The 26642-nt window shown below is 46.3% G+C and overlaps 1 protein-coding gene across 10 annotated transcripts in view; it reads right to left on the bottom strand.

Annotated features, from left to right (window-relative positions):
* KALRN (kalirin RhoGEF kinase) overlaps positions 1 to 26642 on the bottom strand; it is a 695559-nt gene that overhangs the window by 477997 nt on the left and 190920 nt on the right. For all 10 annotated transcript variants that reach the window (XM_069555992.1, XM_069555980.1, XM_069556000.1 and 7 more), the window contains exons 2-3: positions 12271 to 12345; positions 5009 to 5123 (exon numbers count right to left, since the gene is read on the bottom strand). In XM_069555992.1, coding sequence (XP_069412093.1) covers positions 5009 to 5123; positions 12271 to 12345 — 190 coding nt within the window. The remainder of the gene's footprint in view (positions 1 to 5008; positions 5124 to 12270; positions 12346 to 26642) is intronic.

The following is a 26642-nucleotide window of genomic DNA, read 5'->3' as shown; positions in this document are numbered from 1 at the left end:
TCAAGCAATAAGCGGAATATTGGCACGTTGGTTTGATTGACATTACAGAATACCCCATCATTATTTCTTGTCATTTTTCCTCACCAGTATGATACCTGTATTCCCTGCTAGAACACTCAGCATCTCAGCAGCATTGCTATTAAGTGGCAGATACATCAAGGTGCTAACAATCAGTGCCCAGAGGAGCCGCAGAAAGCTGATCGTGACAAAGCAGGATAACAATGAAGAAGAGGAAGAATACAGTGCAATAAAAATGACCTGGGATTTCTTTACTAGATACTTAGAAATTCTACTCCAAGCATATGGTCAACTCCCAATAATCACAGTGGGTAGACTATCCGTACTACAAGTAATGCTCAGGCAACTGCTTACTCTCAGCCTACATTTTGTCTCTCAATTTCTAGGGACACTCATCCACTGCTTGTTTCTGAGTATTTCTTTTCCACTCCTTTCATGTAAGATTACAAGCAGATATCAGGGCAGAAGGACAAAAAAGTTAGATAAGTATAGGATGGATGACAGAAAAGATAACACAAGTTTATCAAGATCCCTAACTGTGCCGTGGCTTATGGTAGGCACTCAATAAATATTTGTTGAATTAAGTGAAAGAAGTTATCAGAAAGTTGAATTAGGAGACTTTTAAGGCTTTTCTTCCTACCCTAATTTCATCACTCCTCAAAATAAGATAACAGAAATCTTGGAGAAGCCCCAGGAGATAGACGTTCAAACTCATCAGGAGCAAAAAAGGGAAGTTGGAAAGGACTCATCTCAGGCTGAGATGGATTCCAAAAGAGCAACTGCTGCTGTCACAGCCACACTCTAGAATCATGTTTAGCCCCATCCAGAATGCAAGGGGACTGGAAAAGAGTTCTCTTAGAATTTAAGATACACACAAGATCTGAAGTGAAATTCCAGGCCTTAAATAATATAGGGGATTTGAGAAAGAGAGTATGTTTGTGGAGTAGTAATACTGTTTTGAGGTTATAGATTTCTATAATGTGTTTTCCCCCAATATCATAGAAACACAGAATTCAGGGCAGGAAAGTTTCTTAGAAATGATCTAATCTGGCCTCCAACCCACTGTAGAAGTCTTGGACAGGAAGCTCGCTTTCTCCAGAGGCAGCAGCAGTAGTGCTGGACAGCTCCCACCTGGGCAGATTGTTTCTCCACTTCAGAGTCAGGATCTCTCTAACTTCTACCCATTGATGCAAAAGAGACCATGCCTGTTCCCGCCTCTTAGGGGCAGCACAGCTCTCCTGATACCTGAAGTCAGGAATCACTTTTCTTCCATTTTCACCCTCACCAGAAAACATCCTCCAACTGCAGAAACATAGTTTGTGGATCCCTTAGTATGCTGCTCTCCTGACAATATTCTAACTGGTCCACATAGCTCCTAAAAAGGAGCTGGCAAGGCTCAGTGTAGCAGACTGAACGCAGTGGCCCAGGCAGAACCTGGCCTTCACACATTATAGTGGGACTTTTTCTTCCCATTCATTTCATACAACCATCCTTCTTCCCAGACTCTCTTGGGTTTCTGTCCCCTTTAGCTGCTGCTCCTAAGTCACTTCAGTGGTGTCCGACTCTGTGTGACCCCATAGACGGCAGCCCACCAGGCTCCCCCGTCCCTGGGATTCTCTAGGCAAGAACACTGGAGTGGGTTGCCATTTCCTTCTCCAATGTATGAAAGTGAAAAGTGAAAGGGAAGTCGCTCAGTCATGTCCAACTCTTCGCAACCCCATGGACTGCAGCCCACCAGGCTCCTCTGTCCATGGGATTTTTCCAGGCAAGAGTACTGGAGTGGAGTGCCATCGCCTTCTCCTCCCTTTAGCTAGCAGAAACCTTTTCCTTTTAAATTGTTTACAATCTGTTCTGTCCCACCTTTGCTTAACAGGTCAGAAATAAGTTCTTTTAATTGTTCACTTTCTATTTAGAGTATGCAGCAGCTGCATGGATATGATAAACCTACCAGAAAGAAAACCACACCCTTCATATTTATAAAGGGGACACTGTAATAACTCATAAATTATCACAACCCTCTGTTTATCACCTATTCTATAATATAACAGTGCCCAAAATGGCCATCAAGCTGATTGGTTCCTTAGAGTCTGGGATCCTCTTTCATCACTTACTGGGCCTGTTCGCTTGTCTTCTCTTGCTTCATCCCTACGCTACCAGCACAGTTATATACTGTGCTGTCTGTCCTTTATGATCACTGGTTTGGCACTCAGTAGGGAAATACTTAGGTTTTTCCTAACTTTCTCAAAATGTCTGTTCCTGCTCACCATGAGTCCTAAGTCAGCCTGGCTTATAGAGGCTCTAAATATTTGTAAAATGAACAAATGATAAATGCTTGAATAAGTGAGTGTCACCCACAGGTGATTACCCCAGTCTGAAGAGCACATTCCACCTGACAGAAGCCTAGCTTTATAGCCTCCTTGGCCATGACCCAGAATAGTCTATTTCTTCTAGTCAGGGTCACCTGCCTAAATCTAGCTGTTCATTTCTGCAGATTCCTTTCTTTCCAAAGCCAGGGCTAAGCAGAAGAATGGCAAACACTATCTGATGTGCTAAGTGCTTCAGTTTCCTCCCCAGACCTCACTGTCATTGGAATAACCCTGTTCAAGGTTTTGTTTCCAACAGTCATCACGTGTGAACCTGTGGCCAGCAGAACTAGGAAGCGATGGGTGGGGATGACTAGTTGGTAAGCTCTTCAGCCTGCCAAGTACGCACACTCCTGGTGAACATAGGCCCCTTGGGAGGGAGGCAGCAGGCATCCCTGAACAATTTTTCCCACTGAAAGTAGCAACAGCATTTTTGCCTCCCACCTGCCAGAACCTGTGAACCTTTTCTGTTCTCAGGAGCCTAGGATGCAATGCTTGGGACTACCCTCTGGGAAGCAAACAGCCTGAGTCTACTATGCTCTTTCAATGACAACCTATTGTCTATACTTTTTCATGACCTTCCTCCCAGCTCTTCTTGAGTTTTGTTCCCCTTTACCTAGTAGAAATCTTTTCTTTTTTAATTGCTTCCAATCCTTTTTGTCCCAGCTTTGCTTAACAGTCAGAATTAATAAAATGTTCTTCCAATTCTTTCACTTACTATTCTAAAGAAGAGTGTGCATTAGCTTCAGGGATGTGATAAACCTATCAGAAAGAAAAACATACCCTTCAAGATCCCAAATTTCTTCTGACTCTGAAAGAACTAAGAGTCTGTCATTGGTCCCCCTGAAAACTCTTCCTGTAAATTGCTTTAGGAAATGCCTGGTTTTATGCCTGTTAGTAGTATACTTGGCAAAGATGCCTTTAAAACTGCTTAGCCCCTCAATGGCTAAATTGCTAAATTACCTACATCAATCATGGGTTATTTAAACCATCTCCTTGCCTCCAAGACAGATGGGAATATTTCTTCTGAATAAAGACCTCCGGGCGGGCGGGGCGGGGGGGTGGTGGTGTGTGTGGCACGGAACCCTTCTGTTCTATTCTTTATCCAACTCTCTTGTACTCATAGTTTAGAAGCTCTTCTTTGGATATAGCTAAGTCCATTTCATTGGAGCTTAAGACTTCTTACCTTTTTTCTGGTTCTCTGTGGATATCATAAAGAAAAAAAAAAAAAGCCACCATTTGACATCTATTTGTTCACAGCCTTCTGCTCAGAGCTCTTCATTCTGTTCAACATCTTTCCAAGCATTTGATGACTGCCCTTAAATCCCCTTTACCCACCTGCCCACCACCATCCGCCAATCCTTGTACATGTGTCTCTCCCATAGCTATTTCAAATGCAGTGACTGCCTCAACTGACATCTGTTTCAAGAACTTAATCAACACGTTCAACAATTATCCAAGGTCTCCCCGCAAAGGCAGAGCTCCTCTGTGCAATTTACTGATTCCTCTGTAAAATGCAGAGAGACAAGATGAAAGTTCTAAAAGCCCCAGGCACCACTTCTTATTTGCCACAGCAAACACTTGACAGACTCCAACCCCACTAAATCAGAGAACAGAGTTCTCACTGACCGTGAACAAGGATGGGGAGAGCACTAGGGTAGGAGTCAGGGGGGCTCTGAACCAAGCTCTGCCACTGACCACCACCACCCCGTAAGCAACTCCAATCCCACACAGATGTTGCTTCCAAAGTAAAACACGACATGCATTTGCCTGGATTACTGCTCAGGGGTCTTCTGGCTCTCCCATTCCATGTTTCTCTAACCATGCCAAGGCCTCTCCTCCACCACAAATTCCGTGTCCCTAGCATGTCTCCCTTGCCACCCTCTGAGCGCAGCACCACCTAGAAACACTCAGAAACCAGTGTTTCTCAATCATTTTTTAAAATCATCATCCTGCCACAAAAGAGGCTTTTTATACTTTTTTCCTTAATCACCAATGAGATTTTAATACCATGAATATATTATATATATATGTTTATGCACTATATATTTAGCTGTGCTTAATACATGAAAGTTTTTGTGTGTGTGTGCCTTACACAAGAACCAATTTGCATCCCCCTTGGAGGCAATATTGCCCCCATTGAAAATGCATGACCTAGATTGAGCTGAAGGCTGCCTCTTGAACGATATAAGTGGAGCTATTTGCCCTAAACTCTAAAAGCTACAAACATATTCAAAAGCCAGAGGTTTTAGAAAAAATCCATTACACAAGCCAGAGTGGAATCGGCCAGAATTTCCATTTCCCCAAGGCAAAGAATGGCTTCCCATCCCTGCCCCCCCAGGCCACACTGTCACCGGTTCCAGGGCCTGTCCTGGTCCTCTAAGCCTGGAACCTTCACCTCTGCCCATGGTTCCAGCATCCAGCTTCCACTTTGTTCATATGAATCCCAGCAGTAACAATAGGAAGGATGGGAATGAGGTGAACAATAGGTACTGACGTAACAGAAATAATTAGAATCCATTCCAAGGGCAAAAACAGCCAGGCCTCTGGCAGGGATGGAGGCTCACTCCAGCTTAGTTGCATCAGGCCAGCTTCCCCCTCTCTCCCCTGCAGAACATTCACCTCACCTTGGCACGCTGGCCAGATAGGTCACCAGTTTCCGCAGGTCTTCCTGTCTTATTCTGTCATGATTGCTGCGAGCAGGGAAGGTCAGGATGGGTCCACCTCGCTTATCACGGCCCCCTGCAAAGAAGAAGAGAAGGGTGTTTAAGAAAAACCAGCTAGAAACTGTGCCACAGAGGAAAAAGAATTCTTCTGAGTGCTAGATAAAACAGGCAGAAAGATGGTGCCCAGAGAAACCTGGTCACTGCCTTGCGCAAGGGCATGGAGTTTAGATTCATAACCTTGGGCAAGTCTTTCAACATCTCTGTTGCCTCATTGGCAAAATGCAGATGAAAATAATGACGACTACATTACAGGGCTGCTGCAAGACTTGATAAGATGGCACGTGGCGAAGCACTTTGAGAAGTACTCGCTACAAATAAGAGATGATAACGAAGGAGGTGATAATTGCTCTTACTGAGAAAACAGCCAATGAAAGTGCTATGGTCTTTGGAAATTCAACCTCCAGTTTACTTCTCTTTGCAGACCTCTATGAGCAGAGTGCTCAGGGTTAACTGAATACCGTGGTGAGAAGCCCTTAAAGCATCCAGCTGGGACATCACTGCTAGGAGGTTTTTAGATTCATAGAAGAGACCTAAGTGTGGTCTACACAGCCAAGGATCCACCCCTGCCTGCCTGCCTGCCTAAGTGCCACCTGTCACTCCTACTGGAGGAGCCCATGAATCTTCATTGGAAATAGGATGCTCAAGGTCATAATCACTGCAAATGCATATGTACACACTATGATAACAAATGTCTTCTAAACATCTGGTTTAAAAAAAAGTGGGGAGGAGTAACTGCGATGATGATCATTGTTTGCTATCAGGATGCTGGGGTTTTACATGGTTGCTTTTTCTTTCCTCTATTTTCCAAACTTTCTACTCATGATTTATTCTGCAATTAAAAATTTATTCATTAGTAGATGCTATGATAAGGAAGCAGGACCAAGTTTCTCAAGAAGGTTAAATGAGGACAAAGCTAAGGTGCAGTAACTGTGTCCTTACAGGCACTGGCTATTTCACAAAGAAGACTCTGTCGTGATCTCAGGCTGCCACCTGACACCCCCAGAGCAGGTCTACAAAGGGGTCTAGTGCAAGAGGGAGGAAGGGCTGGCAAGGCCACCACCAACACTGGAAAACAAGCTTAAAGGTCAGCACCTTGAAGAAGGGCACTTTCCAAGCCTCCCAGGACCCCACTCAAATATGACTTCATGAATATTGTTTCCCTCTGATTGTGGGGTCCAGAAAGGGAGTCTCAACAAAGTCCAACTTATTGCAGGATACTCCTCTGGAAGAAATAAGAAGGCTGCAAGGAGAAAAAGGCCAAACAAGATCATGGCCACTGAGAGATTTGGCCCTGAAGAAAAAAATATTTCACCACCACCATCTACTCCCTGCAGCCCCCACCCAGCCATATTTGTGTACACATACCACAGAGTTGGATCCTGACCCCCGACTCCAAACCTTAAAAACCACAGGCTCTGGGCTCTGAATATGGATGACCAATCTCATTTCATCTACCTTGGAAATGATCTCCATCTCCCAACTGCCTTCACAGGGGGAAAAGGAAGTAAAGGGATCAAGAGGAAAGTTTCCTCAAAGCTAGGAGGCTCTCCCTCACTATCAACCTTCACCTGCAGTGTTGACCTCACTTGAGAGATTTTCACTCTTGGGTGGTTTTAACTGCAGCTATTGCTTTTCTCATGGTCCTTCCTCTGTGGATGGTTTAAGAGTAGAGCTAAGGGAATATGGGGGGCCAAGGTTGGTGTGATGGCAAAGACTACCTAAGAGGCTTGGAAGGATGTGAGCATTGTCCCTCCTGAGCAGAAGCCAGTTCTTCCCTGGTAGTCAAGAGTTTCATAATCTTGGCTCCAAGAAGGTTCCAGATGGTGTTGAGTGGTGGCAGGGGACGTGGGGTGGGGAGGGTGGGGGAGATGACCCAGGGGAGTGGAATTCCTTCCCTCCAGGAAAAATTAATGGATATGGAGTCCAGAGGGGGGCAGCAGGACCAAGCCAGGTATTTTTCAGAAGGAAGATGAACTTGCAAGATTGTAGGAAGAAAAGGAGGAACAGGCATAAAGGAAGAGAATCTGTGCTGGAAGGAATGGGGACAAGGGGTGGCTCAAGGCTTCAGGACAGGAACAAGAGGGGGCCCTGCCCTTTTGTCTGTGGTAGACTCAAAGAGGAAGGAAACAACAGACATAAGTTAGAAAGACAAAAAGTTCAGCCTGCCTAGGAGACACTTTCTCTAGGTAAAATAGTGTTGAAGGTCAAAATAGGCTTGAGGTACTGGGGAAAGGAGGATGGACCATCTTTGGAGAGTGTTCCTGGAGAATGGACAGCAGGACTGGGTACGATGTAGGTTTAAGGGTAGGTGCAGGGTATCTGGCTTTAATGAGAGCTCTGTTGAAGGTCTGGCCATGGCGTCCATGCTAGCCTGAGTGAAGGCAGAACAGAGCTCATGCATAGATTAAGTGGGGAGGAATTGGGGAGAAAGGAAAACGGCCTGCTTCTTTGTGAGTTCTCAAAGGAGAGAGAACAGCATATGTTTTATTTACCTGATATCCATACTTCCCCAACTGATAGAGGAACAGCAGAAGCGGTCATGGGTAAGAAGCTAAGGCTACAGACAGACATATCAAGGTCAAGGTCTTGAATGTGCATGGCTACAGGAAGGACGCGGAAGACTTCAGTGCCAAGGAGATTGAGGAGCCATGAAGCTGTAGGATTTGACTGATAATTAACATGAGTGCTAAGGTTCCAGAGGGCACTAAGTAGAGATAAAGAATGAGAACCCTTTGCTGAAGTCAAGGTGCATTGTGGAGTGGGCCCCAGATAGTGGAGACAAAAAGAGCAAAGTTTTTAAAAGATGATAGAGATGGTAGCAGGATCTTCAGCAGCGCCATCCCCTTACTTATCCAACACCTGCTGTTTGCCAGTTAACTGAGGCTTTGGTGCCGGGAATAGAGGATGGGAATATAGAGGATAAATAGGGAGGGAGTGGTTTGATGTGCTAGAAAAGGCACTGGTCTCCTTCTGCAAAAGCAGGGCAGGACAGGGCTAGGTAGGAGGCAAGTTCAAAGGCAAGGGAAGTTAAGGCTTTGCTGATTGAGGTGGAGGAAGATGGCACTCATATTTTTCAGGGGGAACCAGGCTCCAGTGGGGACAAGTAGATTATGGTAATTTGGAGGAGGACAAGAAAACACCTCTAGGGAATCATACCAAAAGTATGGCCCATACAACTGTAGTTCTGCAAGATGCTGATGGATACACAGGGTATTTTTAAGAGAATGTGTTATTTGTATTTTGGGAAATGCTCTCGTGCTTTGAATGGACAGTCTCCAAGAAGGTGGCTACAATAGGCAGCATCACCCAAGTTTACTTGAGAGTAAGCCCTTTTTTCTTTTTTGAGGATCATCTCCTGTACCAGTTGTTCTATGCAACGTGCTTTGAGACATGGGTCCAGAGTATGAGTGGTGGTGCCACAGCAGTGTGGAGCTCCCCTGAGAATAATGGGCATGATGTTGATGGCTGATAAGGTGGCAAAGAGGGACATCGGGAGGAGCCAGATGAGGGTGTGAGCACACACAGAGAGCAGGGTGAAAAGGGTCTGTACAGGGAGGCTGGAGAGAAGGGACAACGGGTGCTGAAAGAGGGAGGCAGAAGCACATGAAGGAAGCTGGAGAGAGGGCAGAGGGAGAGCCCATGGCTGAGGACTCAAAGCAGGATGGGGCAGGGCCGGGACGATGCAGGCTGCCTGAGCGCAGCCGCAGGTTTGGCTGCACACGTGCACTCGCCCACACACTGGTGGGCCCCACAGGTTCGGCTGCACACGTGCACTCGCCCACACACTGGTGGGCCCCACAGGTTCGGCTGCACACACGTGCACTCACCCACACACTGGTGGGCCCCACAGGTTCGGCTGCACACGTGCACTGGCCCACACACTGGTGGGCCCCACAGGTTCGGTCGCACACACGTGCACTGGCCCACACACTGGTGGGCCCTGGGTTATTCCACATGCACGTTCCCATGGCAGTACAGCTTCCCCTCACCTTGGCCACACCAGGGCACCAACAGGGGAGGCAGCTTAACCGGCACTTGGTTTCTCTGCTCAGCACTTCCTGCAGGGCTTCTTCTCAGAGAGACATGGATCCGCTACACTGCATTACTTAATTCTGGGTTTCTTTATTTTTATTTTTGTGTTTGGTCTTCTAAAAGCTTAGGATACAAGAGCCTTTTTTGGTTTGTTTTTTGCTTGGGGTTTTTTTTTTTTAGCTGCAGCCAGTCATCTCCCTGGCACCCTCAGTGTCCTTACCAGGCACAGAAGGACAACACTCCCTAAGCCCCAAAGTTCCTGGCACCACTTGCAAATGAATAAGACTTACCCCCACATAGAGAACAGGCTTGTGGTTGCCAGGGGAAAGGGTGGCCCACGTGGACACATGGGCATGAGTTGCCCACTGGGCCCCCTTGGCCCCACTCTGGGAAGCAGCTACCTGCCTCTCGTTTGACTGACCATCTTTCTGGCACATTGCTGCTCTGTACACCATGAGGGCACCTCCTGACACTTGGAAAGCTCTTTTCTAGGGCTGGCTGGATCCTGCTCCAGGGCTCTAATGGAATTCACATGGGAAAAAGTAAGCCACAATCAATCAAGCTAGGGTCCCAATGCCAGACTGTAACATGTCTGCATTCATATGCCCTGAACTGCTGCGCAACAGGATGGTGCTCAAAGAGTATGCATTAAAGCCAGGATGGCCTCCAGGAGGAGGCAAAGTGGGAAGCAGAGGAACAGCTCAAAGTTACGGGGAAGGCACTGCAGACAGAGGGAGCATCAGGCATAAGAGAACGGAAGAATTTGCAGGACACCTGGGGAGAGGTAGGACACCTGGTTAACCAGCTTCAAGGCATTAAAGAAGAGGCAGAGAAATGCTCTGGCTCCCTGGAGACTGTGGGCCATGTCCTGGGAGCCCAGATGATGGACAGCAGTAGAGGTCAGAGCCCTGGTGCTGCCCAGCAGTCCCAAGACTTCTACACAAGGTCTTCCCAAAATGCTCAGTGAGCACTCAGATCCAAGTCTATGAAGGCTTCAGAGGCTGTCTTCTGTCTCCACCTATACTGAACTAGCTGCCACCTGATTGAGTCAAGGATCCAGCCTGAGCTTCAGCTTCTTCAGTGACAGGGGCTCATTACCTAATAAGATATACCAGTGCCTAATGCTAATGGAGAAGGGCAGCTTCCCAGCCACTCTCTCTCACAGCAAAAACAGTAGCAAAACACTCTGTTATTATTACCACTACACGCTGTGCTTAGTCGCTCAGTCATCTCTGACTGTGCGACCCCATAGACTGTAACCTGCAGTAGCCTGCCAGGTCCCTCTGCCCATGGGGAGTCCCCAGGCAAGAATACTGGAGTGGGTTGGCATGCCCTTCTCCAGGGGATCTTCCTAACCTAGGGATCGAACCCAGGTCTCCCACATTGCAGGCGGATTCTTTACTGTCTAAGCCACCAGGATACCACTACTACTGCTAATAATACAGAATGCACTTGGTACTTACAAAGGCTTGACTACTCCCATCACATACTCTGCCTTCACGTCCCATCCCTACACTCGGAGTTATCAGCCTCCCCTCTGGTCGGGTGGGAGACTCCTGCTGCTTGGTTTCTCCTTCCTCAACCCCCCCTCTTTCTCCCTTCTCTCCGTTTTGGCTGTCACCCATCCGCGTGCCCAGCAGTGCCTATGGAGTGAACCCCTGCACTGAAGGACTGCGCTGGCCCTTTCCCTGTGATCCCATTGTCACTCCTTGTAGATGGCCAGAATCATCTGGAAACAAAAGTTCAGTCTATGAAGCTTAAGTACCTGGGTGTATTTTTTTTTTTAATGTGATGCCTCGCTACTCACACTGCCATTCCCCCAGCCCCTGCTAGAGACTCTGAGCCAGGAGGCCTATATTGATGGCCTAGAACTGGCACCATAGTGCTGCTGGTACACCTCATAGTTCAGTTTCAATTACATCAGCAGTTACCAGACTTTTTCTTAAAGGGTCAGACAGATGGCCTGTGGTCATCTGGTCTCTGGTAGAACTACTCAGCTCTGCTATTACAGCAACAAAGCAGCCATTGGCAACACTGGTGGTAGACTGAATGATGGTCCCCAGGCATATCAAGCCCTAGTCTCTGGAACCTGTAAATGTTACCTTATTTGGAAAAAGAGTTTCCATAGATAGTGATCATTAGGGCTCTAGAGATGGGAAGATTATCCTGGTAGGTCTGAGGTGGGCCCCCAAGTGAAGTCACAGGTATTCTTACTGTGAGGCAGAAGGGTCTGACACAAACAGAAGGGCAGAAGGCAATACCACCAGGGAGGCAGAGATGGGAGCGACATGGCCACAGGCCAAGCGGATGCTGGCAGCCCCCAGAAGCTAAAAGAGGCAAGAGTCAGATTCTCCCCCAGAACCTCTGGAGGGAGCACAGCCCTGCTCACATCTTGATTTCAGTGCAGGAAACGGACTTGGACTTTTGGCCTCTAAAACTGTGAGCGAATACATGTCTATGGTTGTAAGCCACCAAGTCTGTGGCAAGAGGAAGCCAATACACTACTAAATGAATGCACATGGGCTATGTTCCAGTAAAACTTTGCAAAAACAAGTGCCTGGCCTGCAGCAAAACACAGGCTATAGTTTGTTGATCCCTGAATTAGACATTAAAAGGACTGGGAGCACAAGATACGCTATAGAGAAAAACAAAAAATACATACTAATACTCACTTGAGTTCCCTTTGCTAGAAGAAGAGATGAGGAAGAGCCAGAAAAAAACTTACATCTCTTGTCCTTGAACCACTCAAGAGACGAACCAAAACAAAACCTGTGGGAAGGTGTGAAGGGGATAGACCCTTGCATCCTCAGAGGGGCCTCAGCAGTTCCCACAGGCCTAACAGGCCTGGAAGGGTAGGGCAAGGTGAGGTGGATGTGCGTGGGTGCATGACGGACCCACCTTCGGTTGTGAATGTCCTCCAGAACACCCAGTGGGGACCAGAGTGCTCCTTTCCCTTTCTGCCTGCCTCTGGAGAGAGGAGCAGCTGCTTTGAACATCACCTCCACCCCTACCTCTTTCTTATTTGCACACAAAGAAGTGCGTGCCTGCACACATTCCCAACACACACACACACACACACACACACAAACTTCTCTAGATCTGTAACAGAGGAAACTTGCATAGACACTCACCAGACACGAAGGCCACTTTTTCCTTTAGGATGGGAAGGACATCAGAAGCTTTCAAACCATCATTCCGAAAAGAGCCTGTCAGAGAACAAAACAGAAGGAATCAGAGTGAAAGGGGTCAAAAGACTGAATCCCTTGGTTCCCCCTTAGCTTTTCAATCCCCTCATGGGCCAGAAAATAATGCCCTCTCTGGGGTCCACAGCCTAGCCCAAGAGCAGGAGAGGCTCCACAACAGAAAGGACACTTTGACATGATGCCAGTCCACAGGGGTGACCAAGAGTATGCCCCTCTGGGTCCTTTTCAAGAAGAGGACAGTGCAAGTCACCCCCCTAAAATACACACAAAGTACCATGTCCTGGAAGCAAAACTACAGCCCCATTGCTGTGAACTTGAAGATGGGGGCTTTTTGGAAATCGTTTTTATACTTTCAATGCTAGCACAGTGGCTGGTACATAGTGAATGTTACACACTAGACACTCAGTAAATGCAGGTCAAGTTAACATCGAGATGGACCACAATGTCCTAAATAATTCCTTTTGCTTTTTCCTCTACGTGGCATAGCAACTGTTAGTCTTCATTTTACAGAGGGAAAAAGTGAAAATTCCTGAGTGAGAAGCAAAGCCGAGTGCAGCACCATTTTCCAGCTCTCCTCCCTTCCCTTCAGTGTCACTGCCACCAGTCCACAATGAACGACCGATGAGCGATGTCAGTTCCACGGGAAGCAAATGCACTCCCTTCTTCAGCAACTCACTCTCTGCCTAGACCTCATTTCTCCGGTGGAAAGCCATTTCTGGGGTCCAGCTGAGCTCCTGTTGGGAGGCTGGAGGCAGAGGCCTGGGGCTCACACAGAATAGAAAATAACAGTGTGCCTGGAGAAACAGCAGCCTCAGGAAGAGAAGGACAACCCAGGCTGGTGTGAGATGTGTGGGAAGGGAGGACTCAGCTTACACGTGCACACATACAAACTCCATCTCACCGCCCCTTGTCATTTATCCTGAGTACCCCAGAGGACTCTCAGGGAGAGCCAGCCCACACGCAGAGCCCTGCAAGCTGTAAATGGAATTTCTGCTGTGTACCACCTCCAGGAACATGGCACAGAGGGACCCCAGAAGAAAGGCAGCCCTGTGTGGGCTCTGTGGGGCAGAGCTGGAGACCACGGAGACCCCTTCAAGTGCCTTTCTCCACTTGGCTTTCTCCCTTGTGCTCCCAACCCTATAATCTACAAAGGGGAGAAACGTGCTGAGCAGGATGGTCTTGCTCGAGGCATCTCAATTCCTCATCACTATTTCAAGCTTCCAAAATTGTTGGGAATTTTGGCAACACCCCAGGACTAAGATCACTGCCTAGAGAAGGGAAATAAGACAGTTGCACACTCAACCAAAGAGGAGAAGCAGGCCCAGAATGCCAGTGTCCATGGTAAGAGGTCATATGCTGGCCCAAGACAAATTTACAAAGGATCTCTGACCCTTCCATCTATTTCTTCATTTTCATTTTTCACTAAATGTAGACAGTGACGCTTTGTGCTCATCAGTTGCTTCTCTTTACAAGCTGACCCAGAGCAGCTGATGCTGAAGTAACCAGCTGCAAGGCTCAGTTTGAGAAGGCTGTGGGCAATAGAGGAAAAAAAAATAACACCATAAAAAGAAAGTTCTAACTATAGAACTTTTTGTACTTTCTATCTTTGTTTCTACTGATCTTTATGCTGACTTTATCTTCCAACAAAGGAAAGCTATTAAACCTCACCAGTAGAAAGTAATTAAGATCAACGTGCTGCTGCTGCTGCTAAGTCACTTCAGTCGTGTCCAACTCTGTGCGACCCCATAGACGGCAGCCCACCAGGCTCCCCTGTCCCTGGGATTCTCCAGGCAAGAACACTGGAGTGGGTTGCCATTTCCTTCTCCAATGCAGGAAAGTGAAAAGTGAAAGTGAAGTTGCTCAGTCGTGTCCGACTCTTCGCGACCCCAGGGACTGCAGCCTACCAGGCTTCTCCATCCATGGGATTTTCCAGGCAAGAACACTGGAGTGGGTTGCCATTGCCTTCTCCAAGGATCAACATAAATTATTGTAAAAAATTAAAAATAGATACACAGATAATTTTTCACCATGATGCAATAAGAATAAGCTTCAGTTTCCTGGCCAAGGAAGAGTCCTATTAGACTTTACCAGCTAGACAGAGATCATCTTTAGCACATGAGTTATGTGCGTAGAATGATATATCTGCATCAAAAGTTTTATTTTCATATAAAATGTGTCCTTCCAGATTATTTACAAGTTCAAAACCAGCAAGATGCAAGCTAATGAAATATTACTGTATAATAACAATCCACATAACCCTCTTGTCTTCTAAACTCTTGTCCTGTTTTTTTCCACTGTTGTTCCTCTCCTGCTCTACCATGTTAAAGTGAAAGTCGCTGTAGCCTTTTCCTTCTCCAAGGGATCTTCTCAACCCAGGGATCAAACCCAGGTCTCCCACACTGCAGGCAGATTCTTTACCAGCTGAGCCACAAGGGAAGCCCAGTAAAGTATACAAGATGGCTCTAATTTCCATACAGTTCCCAGACATGTAACGAAGAAAATGCTATAACAGAAGCAAAAGGTTACCCGTCCTGCCGCCTCCCACCTGTGGAGAGACAGAGAGAGAGCGCTTGGAATTCCATTCTGCAGACCCCACTCATCAAGCCCCACCTCCTCCTTCTCCACTCCAGACTCCAAGGCCTGAGAGAAGAGGAGCAGCTTGTCCAGGCAGCTTGCAGTTATTGCTCCAAGTACATGTCACTGTCTTGGGTTGGGCTGGTCTATGATTCCTGGCAGGGGATGGGGGTCCTTTCTCTTCCCAGGCCAGAGTTCCCTCATCCAGTTCAGACCACAGCTGAGCTATCTCCTAGGTTGTGTGTCCAACCATAAGAAAACCTAAAGGGTCCAGGTTTACAAAATCCCTAACTAAAGGATAATCTTTTCCAACAGCAACAAGATTTTTCACATTATAAAAGGATGTGATCCAGGGTCTCTTTAAATAAAAGTGGCCTTAGTGGTTTGAATTAGTTTCTTATTTGCCAGAAATTGAATTACAAATAACTTTTCAACAATGTATGCATTATGTAAAGCCAAGTAGAGCTAAACTAATTAGTCTAGCAGCTCAGAAGTTAGTGACCTTGCATAGAAAACCTATTTGCACCGGCTAAAGATCCTGTGTATCAATAACCCCATGGCCCCTGTGAAACCAGTTGTCATACATAATCTGTAAGAAAGGAGAACTTCACTGAACACTAACTCAAACAGAACCAATGAAATAGCAACATGTGTTCACCACTAGGTACATGTCTGCACAGACTCATAGCAAACGTTCAATACATATTTGATGACAAAATAAATATATGAATGAAATGTTAACCCTTCCTAAAGTGACTTGCACAAGGTCAGTGGCCTCATCTGTCACACCAGATGCTGGCGATCTGAGTAGATGATACCACTCAGCTGTAGTATTCCAAGACTTTTTAAACCTTTTCCTCATATTTATTGGCCTTTGAGAGCCTCAGATTATTAGATCAGTATGCTTTGAAAGAACCAATTTCCTGACATGATTCAGTGCACTTCAGGAAGATAGAACAACTCTTCCTTGGCCTTCCAGTCCAGTCTTCCCCAGGAATCAATTTAGAGATTGGAATCCTCATGGCACATCACACCATTTTGCAGACAGCCAAGTTACCAGAATGAGAGGCTAGTGACAAGAGAACTTCCGGGGGCACACACTTTGAAGGAGGCAGGCCTAAATGGCAAATTTTCTCTCAGATATAAAGGTATATTTGATGGCACTAACAGACTATAAACCCCAGGCCCCTTGCTACCTCTAAAGAAAGACTGGGAAGAAATAAAAGCCCCTGTGCTCTTGCAGTTACTGCAGGAAAAGAAAGAACCAGGGGGCTCCCTCATGGACCTGACCCAACATGAATGCTGCATTTTATCTTATGGACAAAGACACACTTCACTGGCGCTCAGTGCTAGTCCCACCCCATTTATGTCCTGCTGCTGTCAGAATTACAAGCCTGCTGTTCTGTTAATTAGCAACGTTCAAATGCTCTGCATCTATTAGGGAAGTAAAAGTTACCACTGCCATCGCCCCAGGATCTCCAGCATGGGTCTTCTCCAAGCCCCACTCTTGCCTACTCCTCACTCCAAATGGGCTGTGCTCACATTGCTGCTGCCTGCTCCTCTTCACATTTTCCTAGTCGCTGTTCCCATGCAAGAAGATGCCAATCACCCTCATCTGGCTCCCAGCCTCTGTGTGGCTCCCTGAGGCAGGAGCAGGACTGGCCGTCTGTCACGGGCCTTGTCTGTGGTTCTGTAGCTCTGGGATAGCAGGGAGTCTCTCAGGGGAGCTGGGGCATCATCTAGGCTAGCCTCCTTTAGGAAGCAATCCTGATTTCAACAAGAAACAAATAAGCCAATGTTGAACATTTGGAGGTGAAAGCTGCTCTTTATTTCCTTTTGGTTTGCAGTCACTCCCCCTTAATTTGCACTTAGAAGTTACTGTGTTAAGTATTCTAATGTTGCATCAAATGGACCCGATCCCTGTTTAGCTACTGAGACACCAAGTTGCCCAGCGCTCACGTCTCCGTCTCCTTTCCACTCCAACCCTGTGTGTCCAGGACGGAAGGCTTGATCATGGTGGCACTGAAAGACTGACTGATCCGCCACACAAAAAAGATTTGGCTTAGAGCTGAGAGTTCCAACAGCTCATTAGGCCAAACCTTAGTTTGGGCACTATTTGAACAATTTCCTATTCCCAGAGTCATTCTTTTATCAATTATTTCTTGAACCCTATTGTGTGTGAGCCTTATGTTAAGCTTTGGGAATACTTTGACAAGTAAGAAATGGATCCTGCTCTCCAGGAGGTTTCCAGGCAGAGGTAAGTAGGCATGCAGATAAGACAGTGAGCTGTTATCAGAGACAGGATAACATATGTACAGAATGCAAAGGAGTCCAAAGGAAAGCCTTCTTAAGGGTGAGTCCTAACTGCTTGCTACTTAAAGTTACAAGCATTACCTACCAGCTAGAATCTTGCTAGAAATGCAGAATCCCAGGCCCTACCCCAGACCTACAGAATCAGAGCCTGTATTTTAACAAGAAGTTCAGATGAGGAATACACATTATGTTTAGGAAAGTGCTATACTCTAAAGTTTGTCTTTCTATTCCAGAGTTGCCTCAGAAGCAGAGATAGACAAAAGCATCCTTTAGCCCAGTCTAAACAGAACCTCTAAAATCTGATCTAGGGCTTCTGCTCATGACCAACCCCCTACACAGGATTCCAGAGATTCAGCCATTACTCTGTGACCCAAAACTCAAATCCAGCTCTGGAATAAAAAGGCTATCCAGGAAGGCTATCCTCCTCCAGGGCACTGAGACTGGACCATGTCATATTTTTTGACGGTAGGAACTTTTATGAATAACACTTGTTCAAACTGCTCAGCATTTTGGTAGTTTAAACCACTTTCTCATGGACCAAATGCTTTAATTTCACAACAAATCTTCCTCTACACCAGGCCTCAGAACCCTCTGCCTTCTGGAACTGTTCTCAGTATCACAAACACTGTCACTGATCATATTTACAGGCCAAGATGCCATCTCTGAGACAGCCCTGGAGGACAGAGCATCCAGGCGGCTCATGCCTGTTTACCACACCTGCACTCCCACCCACGGGAACAAAGCCCTGAACACTGGGCAGCACTGGATGAGAAACAGAGGAAGGAGAGGCGCTGTCACCCTAGGGAGCCTCACACCTATGGAGAACACAGGGCTCACCCCAGGTAATTTGCTCCTTAGGAGAGGAGACCCAGTTTTTGCCCTCTAAGAGTTTTCTGCCTAATACCTAATGCCTATTTCCTCTGACACCAGAAAGCTACCAGACACAGTACAAAAAGATAACTTAGATTCTGAGATCCTGATAAAGATCCTCCCATCTTGCCTCCAACATGGCTGGCCCACAACCCCTTTAGCCTGATTACTGCTGCCATCACCCAATGAGTTACCCAAACAGAAACTTGGAGGCGTATCCTAGACTCCCCTCCATTGCAAAGATTGATTCAGTCACTTGATACTGTTGATTCTACCTCTTAAATCTTTCTCTAAAGAATCAATCCTTCTGGGCAGTTTGTTTGACCACCCCCGTCCAGTTGAGCTGTCCCTGACTATACCTTGCACTCTGTCACTCCTAAAAAGCATTTCTGTGTTTTCATTCTGATCCCCCATTAACTGCCCCCCATTCCCCAAGGGTGGGGACCATGTTTTACTTGGTGTTCTACCCTAGCACCCAGCACAGCGCCTGTCACACGAAAGAGGCTAAAGAAACACTGAACTGAAACTGAGCACACACAGGTCCTAAGCAGACAGAGTAAGAGCGGTGAATCGTCAGGGTGGTTCCCCCAGGAGGTGATCTTTGAACCAGATTTTGAATAAGGGAGGAGCCAAAGAATAATGCTCTGATGGGAAGCAGTACAAGCCAAGACAGAGAGAAAGGGGCCAGCAAACCGTGTGCTATAGATGAAGAGGTTGCTGGCTGAGCAGAACAGCAGGGTCAGAAAGGCACGGTGGTAAAGGGTGGGCTGTGTGATCTCGCTCTGAACCTGATCATTCTCAACAGACTGAGCTCCTGAGAAGGCCTCCAGCAAAGATGTGGCTTCAAATGCCTACAGAAGCTCCGAGAGCTGGATTGTGCTGCGGTAAGAACCAGAGCTGGTACAATCTGGCTGGTCCCAAAGGAAGGCCATAGTTCCAGAATAGAGTTGGATCCAGCAGGCACTGACTCCAACCTCCATGTTACCTCCTGTTCTGTCTTCAGAGAGACAGGGTAGGATGGGACACACAGCCCCTGCTGAGGTGGCTGGTGGGATGGGGTGTGGGGGGCGCTGGAACTCGGCATCTTTGTTATCTTCTCCCTAGCTTCCAAGATAGGCAGGAGGAATGTTTGCTTGCCAGGTGCCTCCTGGGAGCCTGCCAGGCTGGGAGTTTGGGGAAGACCCCATGAAGATACAACATGGAACGATTCATAAAGGGAAGAGACCTAAGGACATGGCTCCTCCTGTGTGGGGACTAGTTGGGGGAAAGCTCTTGGCAGAAGATGCTGTCAGTGCAGCTGGGATGAGAGGGAACCCACTGGTGCAAAGAGGTGGTGATCTTTATTCCCCTCACTGTCCTTTCTTTCCTTCCTCTTTTCCTATATTAACTGAAGACAAGGATGAGAAGGGAAAGGCTAAGAGAGATAAAGAGCTGGAAACACACACATACAGATGGAAGTGACGGTCTTGTCTCATCTTTACAGACACTAATGAGCTATTGAGGCAACTGCCTGTGGGAAACTCTTTCAGGGACTATAAATATGTTCCTTGGCACTCTCCTTAAAACACCTGCCACTGAGGCAGGAAGTGTGTGCAGAGCTGAACGGAAGGAACAAATCTGGCCGAGAAAGAGACGGAACAGCTTTGCGCCAGCAACAGACACACAGCACAGTGTGAGGATGCATTGCCTCTCCCCAGTCTGGGGACCCACTGCTCCAGCCAGGCTGACCCCCTGAAGTGTCCTTCACCACTGACACTTGCCAATGTCAGACCAGCCAGCAGCATGCTCCCACCCCACGAGCAGCAGCCACAGAGCAGTAATAGTGTGGCAGGCTCTCACCCCCACAGAACCAGGCTATAGAGCTTCGGAGAGAAGGATATTCACAAGCCTCAGCTCACCTGATCTCAATGCAGAAAGGAAGGGGGGTGGTGGCGGTGCAGAAAACAAAAGGGCCCCTCTCTGAGTAATTACTAAAATTAAGCTTTTCCAAGCAAACTGATGAGGTGTTATGCCAGAAACCGGCAAGGACGGCCAGACTGAGCCGTCTTTACACAAGGGGATGCAGAGTCTACCTTCTCTGAACTCTGGCATGCATTTGAGTGTCACTCCTCACAATGACCACTTTCTGCCCTTCTTCATCGTGAAGTGTGCCTCTTCCCCACAGTACCTTCCCTAACTCCTTCCTGACCCCAGGCTGGCCCGGCTTCCCTTCTGTCTACATCACATGGCAGGCACCCCACTGCAATGAGATCTCCACCCCTGAGTTGAGGCCTTTGTCTAGACTCTTAAGCTCTTGAGGGAAGGAACTGGGTGCTTTTCTCCACATCTCCAGTGCATGGCACACAGCTGGGGCTTAATGAGTTTGCCCAGGAACTGAATCTTTTTCATCCACAGTGCCTTCTACACAAAGGGTGCTTAGTAGCAGCTGTGCCTCTGCCTCTCCGGGCCCCACTTTGCATCTGCTTCTACCCCATCTCCATCTTTCTCCCTCTCATGCTTCACAGAAACTCTAACTGCGGCCTATCTGACTGTCAACTTCCTAAAGTCAATATTAGATATAAAGCCCTGGCTAATAGGCTACTTCTGAGGAGCAAAAATGTGTAACACTTACCATTACTAAATTAGCTCCTTTAAAGATCACTAATAATTAGCACTTTAACCATATGGGTAACACCTCTCTGAGCCCAGCTAATGAGTAAACCATTTCTGTTTATTCTTCACAAGCTTTAATATTAGCTTGAGTTGAGACCTCAGCTGCAATACACAGGTTCACTCACTCTCCCTCCCTCCCTTTCCAGAAAAGCTGCCATCATTTAATGTACTCTGGATACAAGAAAATGGCCATTTCAAAAGAAATTATATTGCTCATCACTTTTTTTTAACAGAGTCTTTTCTAACTGATCAGGTTATTTAAAGTGCTCATACCTTACAGATGGTGGTGATGGTGGGAGATTTATTGTCTTTTTGTTACACTGAGCATTACTCTTGGATGGGTCCTCAAAGTAACACAGAACATTAGCCAGAGATGAATATAAATAAGCTGTTGAACATTAGCAGCATATTTGCTTTTATACTATGTTTAGAGAGAGACCTAACAGAAGCAGAAGATATTAAGAAGAGGTTGCAAGAATACATAGAAGAACTGTACAAAAAAGAGCTTCATGACCAAGATAATCATGATGGTGTGATCACTCATCTAGAGCCAGACATCCCAGAATGTGAAGTCAAGTGGGCCTTAGAAAGCATCACTACGAACAAAGCTAGTGGAGGTGATGGAATTCCAGTGGAGCTATTTCAAATCCTGAAAGATGATGCTGTGAAAGTGCTGTGCTCAATATGCCAGCAAATTTGGAAAACTCAGCAGTGGCTACAGGACTGGAAAAGGGCAGTTTACATTCCAATCCCAAAGAAAGGCAATGCCAAAGAATGCTCAAACTACCGCACAATTGCACTCATCTCACACACTAGTAAAGCAATGCTCAAAATTCTCCAAGCCAGGCTTCAGCAATACGTGAACCGTGAACTTCCTGACGTTCAAGCTGGTTTTAGAAAAGGCCGAGGAACCAGAGATCAAATTGCCAACATCCGCTGGATCATGGAAAAAGCAAGAGAGTTCCAGAAATACATCTCTTTCTGCTTTATTGACTATGCTAAAGCCTTTGACTGTGTGGATCACAATAAACTGTGGAAAATTCTGAGAGAGATGGGAATATCAGACCACCTCACCTGCCTCTTGAGAAATCTGTATGCAGATCAGGAAGCAACAGTTAGAACTGGACATGGAACAACAGACTGGTTCCAAATAGGAAAAGGAGTATGTCAAGGCTGTATATTGTCACCCTGCTTATTTAACTTCTATGCAGAGTACATCATGAGAAACGCTGGACTGGAAGAAACACAAGCTGGAATCAAGATTGCCAGGAGAAATATCAATAACCTCAGATACGCAGATGACACCCCCTTTATGGCAGAAAGCAAAGAGGAACTAAAAAGCCTTTTGATGAAAGTGAAAGAGGAGAGTGAAAAAGTTGGCTTAAAGCTCAACATTCAGAAAACGAAGATCATGGCATCTGGTCCCATCACTTTATGGCAAATAGATGGGGAAACAGTGGAAACAGTGTCAGCCTTTATTTTTCTGGGCTCCAAAATCACTGCAGATGGTGACTGCAGCCATGGAATTAAAAGACGCTTACTCCTTGGAAGAAAAGTTATGACCAAACTAGATAGCATATTCAAAAGCAGAGACATTACTTTGCTGACTAAGGTCCATCTAGTCAAGGCTATGGTTTTTCCAGTAGTCATGCATGGATGTGAGTTGGACCATGAAGAAGGCTGAGCACCGAAGAACTGATGCTTTTGAAGTGTGGTGTTGGAGAAGACTCTTGAGAGTCCCTTGGACTGCAAGGAGATCCAACTAGTCCATTCTGAAGGAGATCAGCCCTGGGATTTCTTTGGCAGGAATGATGCTAAAGCCAAAACTCCAGTACTTTGGCCACCTCATGGGAAGAGTTGAGTCATTGGAAAAGACTTTGATGCTGGGGGGATTGGGGGCAGGAGGAGAAGGGGACGACAGAGGATGAGGTGGCTGGATGGCATCACTGACTCGACGGATGTGAGTCTGAATGAACTTCAGGAGTTGGTAGTGGACAGGGAGGCCTGGCGTGCTGTGATTCATGGGGTTGCAAAGAGTCGGACACAACTGAGTGACTGAACTGAACTGATACAGGTACTCAGAGGCAGAGGGTGTGTACTGTGGAGGTTTAGACATATAAAAGGTTTACTCCATGGAACCCTCACTCTCAGCGTCTTTCCTTCTTCCCCAGTGTGCATATCAATAACATTTTAATTAATTTTACTTTAATCAGCATATTATGACTTTAGTTAAAAATGAAACTGTTGACTTGAAGAAAAGTCAGCTTAGGCCTCTGTCATTATAGAAGGCATTCAAGCAGGCATCCAAACATGAAATGGCCCATCGGTAGAAGCAATGCCAGAGGGACATATTGGGCACAGACTGGACACAGGTCCACCACAGACATGGAAAACCTGAAGGCCAAAGGGAAAAACAGGTTTGAAAAATTGCAAGTGCAGCCTGATAGATGAGAAAGGCCATACCCAAAGGTCATATTGTTGAATAAACTTTAGCACATTAAAGCCCCTTCTCCCACTTTAGAGACATGCATGCTGCTGTCCTTGGTCCTGAGTTAGTTGTACAGTTGCTACTCATAGTGGCTGCTGTCCAGTCTGCCTTAGGATATATGAACCAAATGAGAAAGAGTCAGAGATGATAGAGACGTCAAGAGGTATCAGAGAGATAAACAAATACGAAAAAGTATTGAAGGGCATAGACATGGAGACATTACTGTAGAGAATTGAAAGAGTCATTTTGGGATTGTTTTCAAATAATTGCAGTAATGAAGAAAGGTCTGCATACATCACACGACAGACAGACACACACACACACACCTCCCGTGGAAATGAGACAGCTTGAACTCATGTCCCCCAATATTATGTGTTGGTTTCTGAATAAACTGACATAGATGGGTTGGTCATGGAAAGACTCTTAGAGTTTTAAGGTATTTTAAAATCTCTCCTTAAGTTATTACCCTAAGCTATTATCTAAACACTGTACAATTCAGCTCAGTACATACTCACTGAGCATGTATATGTGCCAGGTAAAGTCCCAGTCACTATGGGTAAAATGAAAAAAATGTAGAGTTTCTGACCTTAAGGGACTTTCAGTTTAGAGGGAGACTCAGACATGTTAACATGTAATTTTAATATCAGGTAAGAAGCATAATGGTAGAGGTACACACAAGGGACAAACATTCAGAAAATCCCAAAGGGCTAATATAACTCAAGGTATAAGAAAGTGTTTGAAGAGTGAAGGAGCAGTAACCAGAGAAGAGGCGATAGGTTATGGGTACCTCAGCAAGGTCCAGGACTGGAATGGACAGTAGCGAGTACGGAGGTCTCTCCAGTGGGTTGCAGGGAATAGAAAAGAGTAGCTAAGACATGGTGGCTTCCCTCCTACAACCCAAACCCTCTTCACAGTATCAGAGCAATCAGTTAATGTTTGCCAGAGATAAACAACAAAGTTCCCTTACAGACTTAGCATTATGAGGAGGCAACATAAGTTAGGAAATGACCAGGATCAGGGAGAGTCTGACTCATGATGCCTGATATCTCTTTAGAAAGAAGCACAACCATGTCACCAGAGGAGGAAATGGCAGCCCACTCCAGTATTCTTGCCTGGCAAATCCCACAGACAGAGGAGCCTGGCGTGCTGCTCTGTCCATGGGGTCTCAAGAGTCGGACACAACTTAGCAACTAAACTACTAATTACCACTAACCATGTCATGTGTTAAATTGGAAACCAAAGTAATCCAAATATCTCATGAAGCTAGAATTCTTCTCCAGAATATGGAAAACAAGGAACTTGGGGCAGGGGAGGGTATCTGCAAGGGGTTGCCTTGATAACCTTCAACTCTGCTCACCAGAGGACATGATAAGCTGCACATTCCAGGAGCATCTGGTAGACTGAAAGAGGCTTTTTAACCTTGCATCAAAATGTATGTGGTGGGAAAGGCCTTGAAACTCATGAAAATACATGCAATTTATTGAATATATGTCCATACATTTTTATTTTTCTGAGAATTGTGTAATTCCAGTTTTCATGAGATATTCAAAGGGTCAATGGCTCCCTAAATGGTAGAGAACTACTGGTCTAAAGCAAAGTCAAATGAGCCTACAATCTGTCTTGAGTTCTAATCAGTAAACCCCATCACCCAACACCTGTCTCACTCATGGCCCACTAACAGGGTTTAGCTGAGACACAATACAGTTGTTGGGCTTCCCTGGTGGCCCAGATGGTAAAGCATCTGTCTGCAATGCAGCAGACCTGGGTTCAATCCCTGGGTTGGGAAGATCCCCTGGAGAAAAAAATGGCAGCCCACACCAGCATTCTTACCTGGAAAATCCCATGGACAGAGGAGCCTGGTAGGCTACAGTCCATGGGGTTGCAAAGAGTCGGACATGACTGAGCAACTTCACTTTCACCTCAATACAGTTGTTGGGCTAGAAGAGAAAGTAACTAGAGAAGACAAATGATTTAGATTCCTTAGCTTGGATAAGAGGAATCTGAGGCAGATGGTAGGATGTGAAGGCTGAGTGCCAGATCCTATGTTCCAAAGATAAGCTTCAGAGATGGTTTTCTCTCATTACAGAGTTCCTGAAAGCCAGAATGAGTGAGGTCAAACACAAAATGCGTTGTGTAGGTGTCTAGGTAGTGCCTTTCCTGGATGCCTTCTTAACTGAAGATTTCCCTGGCTTCTAGCAAAGTGATGACAACTTGACCCAAGACCACTCCTAGAGCATGAGGGTTATGGTCAGAATTAGAGCTGACAGAGAGTCTACAAACTTATTTAACATGATCCCCCGGAGGCTGCATCATGGCAAGATGAGAAGGAGGCTCTCAGATGTTCCTAGTAAGGCAGCCACACCAGAACAAGCCTGGCCACTATTTGCTCATCTTGTACCAGATGGTGAGCTCTCTCAGGGCAGCACATCCTGAGAGGCAGCTCACATCCCTGAGTAAAGCACAGGCTCTGGATTCAGACAGAACTAAGTCTGACTCTCAGCTCCAGCACTTATTAGCTGTGCCCTTGGACAGCTTACTTAACATCTTTGGGCCTGTTTCTTCATCAGAGATTTAAAATACCTACCTTACAGGCTGGAGTGATGATTAAAAGAGAAAATCTATTTGAAGGTACCAGACATATAGCTGATGGTAGGTCACCATGATACTCCTCTCCTTCCTGTTCATCTTGGCAGTCCCAGCATGGGCCCTAATACATAGTAAGTGTTGACAGTGTCAATGAATGAGTTAATGAATAAGTGAATAGAGTAAATTCAGAAAACAGCAACTAAAAACTGCCTTTCCACCTTCCCACTACATACCTGTAAGCCAAGCTGCTCATACTTATCTATGTAGTTGCTCTGAATTTTTATCATTTCTTTCCCCTACCTAATATCGGCTATTTGGCAAGCACTCCAACCATTCCTGCTCCCCAAAGCCTGGTCAGATGCAAAAGAAAGTATCCCTAGTGGGAGAGCAGCTGCTGACTGAGTGCTCACCCTCTCCTTCTATGTCCAGAGAGCTATGGTCCTGGGCACCCCTTCCACACCAATCTCTATGTGCTGGACCCTGTAGCTAGCCAGCCTTGCCTTTTCTTCCCTAGCTCCTCTTCCCCATTGCCCTGGGTTCCAGATGAAGGTGTACTAATTCAGATGGCATTTCTGAGAAGTACCCCTACTGAAAACACATCCCAAAAGCAAGGCCACCATCTGAGATGAGATGGCCTTGACATCTACCTCTAGGCAGAATCTTCACAGCCCTGTGAGGAGACACAACAGCTTGGGAGAAACAAGAGGCCTGAGGGGAGTCCCTGCTCTGTGGATCTTTTCCCTGGTTGCCCTTGAGTTGTCAAGCCATTGAGTGGAGAATTCACAGAGGCAGAAAGGGCTAAAGAGGTCAGAGAGCT

The sequence above is a fragment of the Ovis canadensis genome, chromosome 1 (assembly GCF_042477335.2).
Source record: "Ovis canadensis isolate MfBH-ARS-UI-01 breed Bighorn chromosome 1, ARS-UI_OviCan_v2, whole genome shotgun sequence".
In the NCBI taxonomy this organism is placed as follows: Eukaryota; Metazoa; Chordata; class Mammalia; order Artiodactyla; family Bovidae; genus Ovis; species Ovis canadensis.
This window is presented reverse-complemented; position numbering and strand designations above follow the sequence as displayed.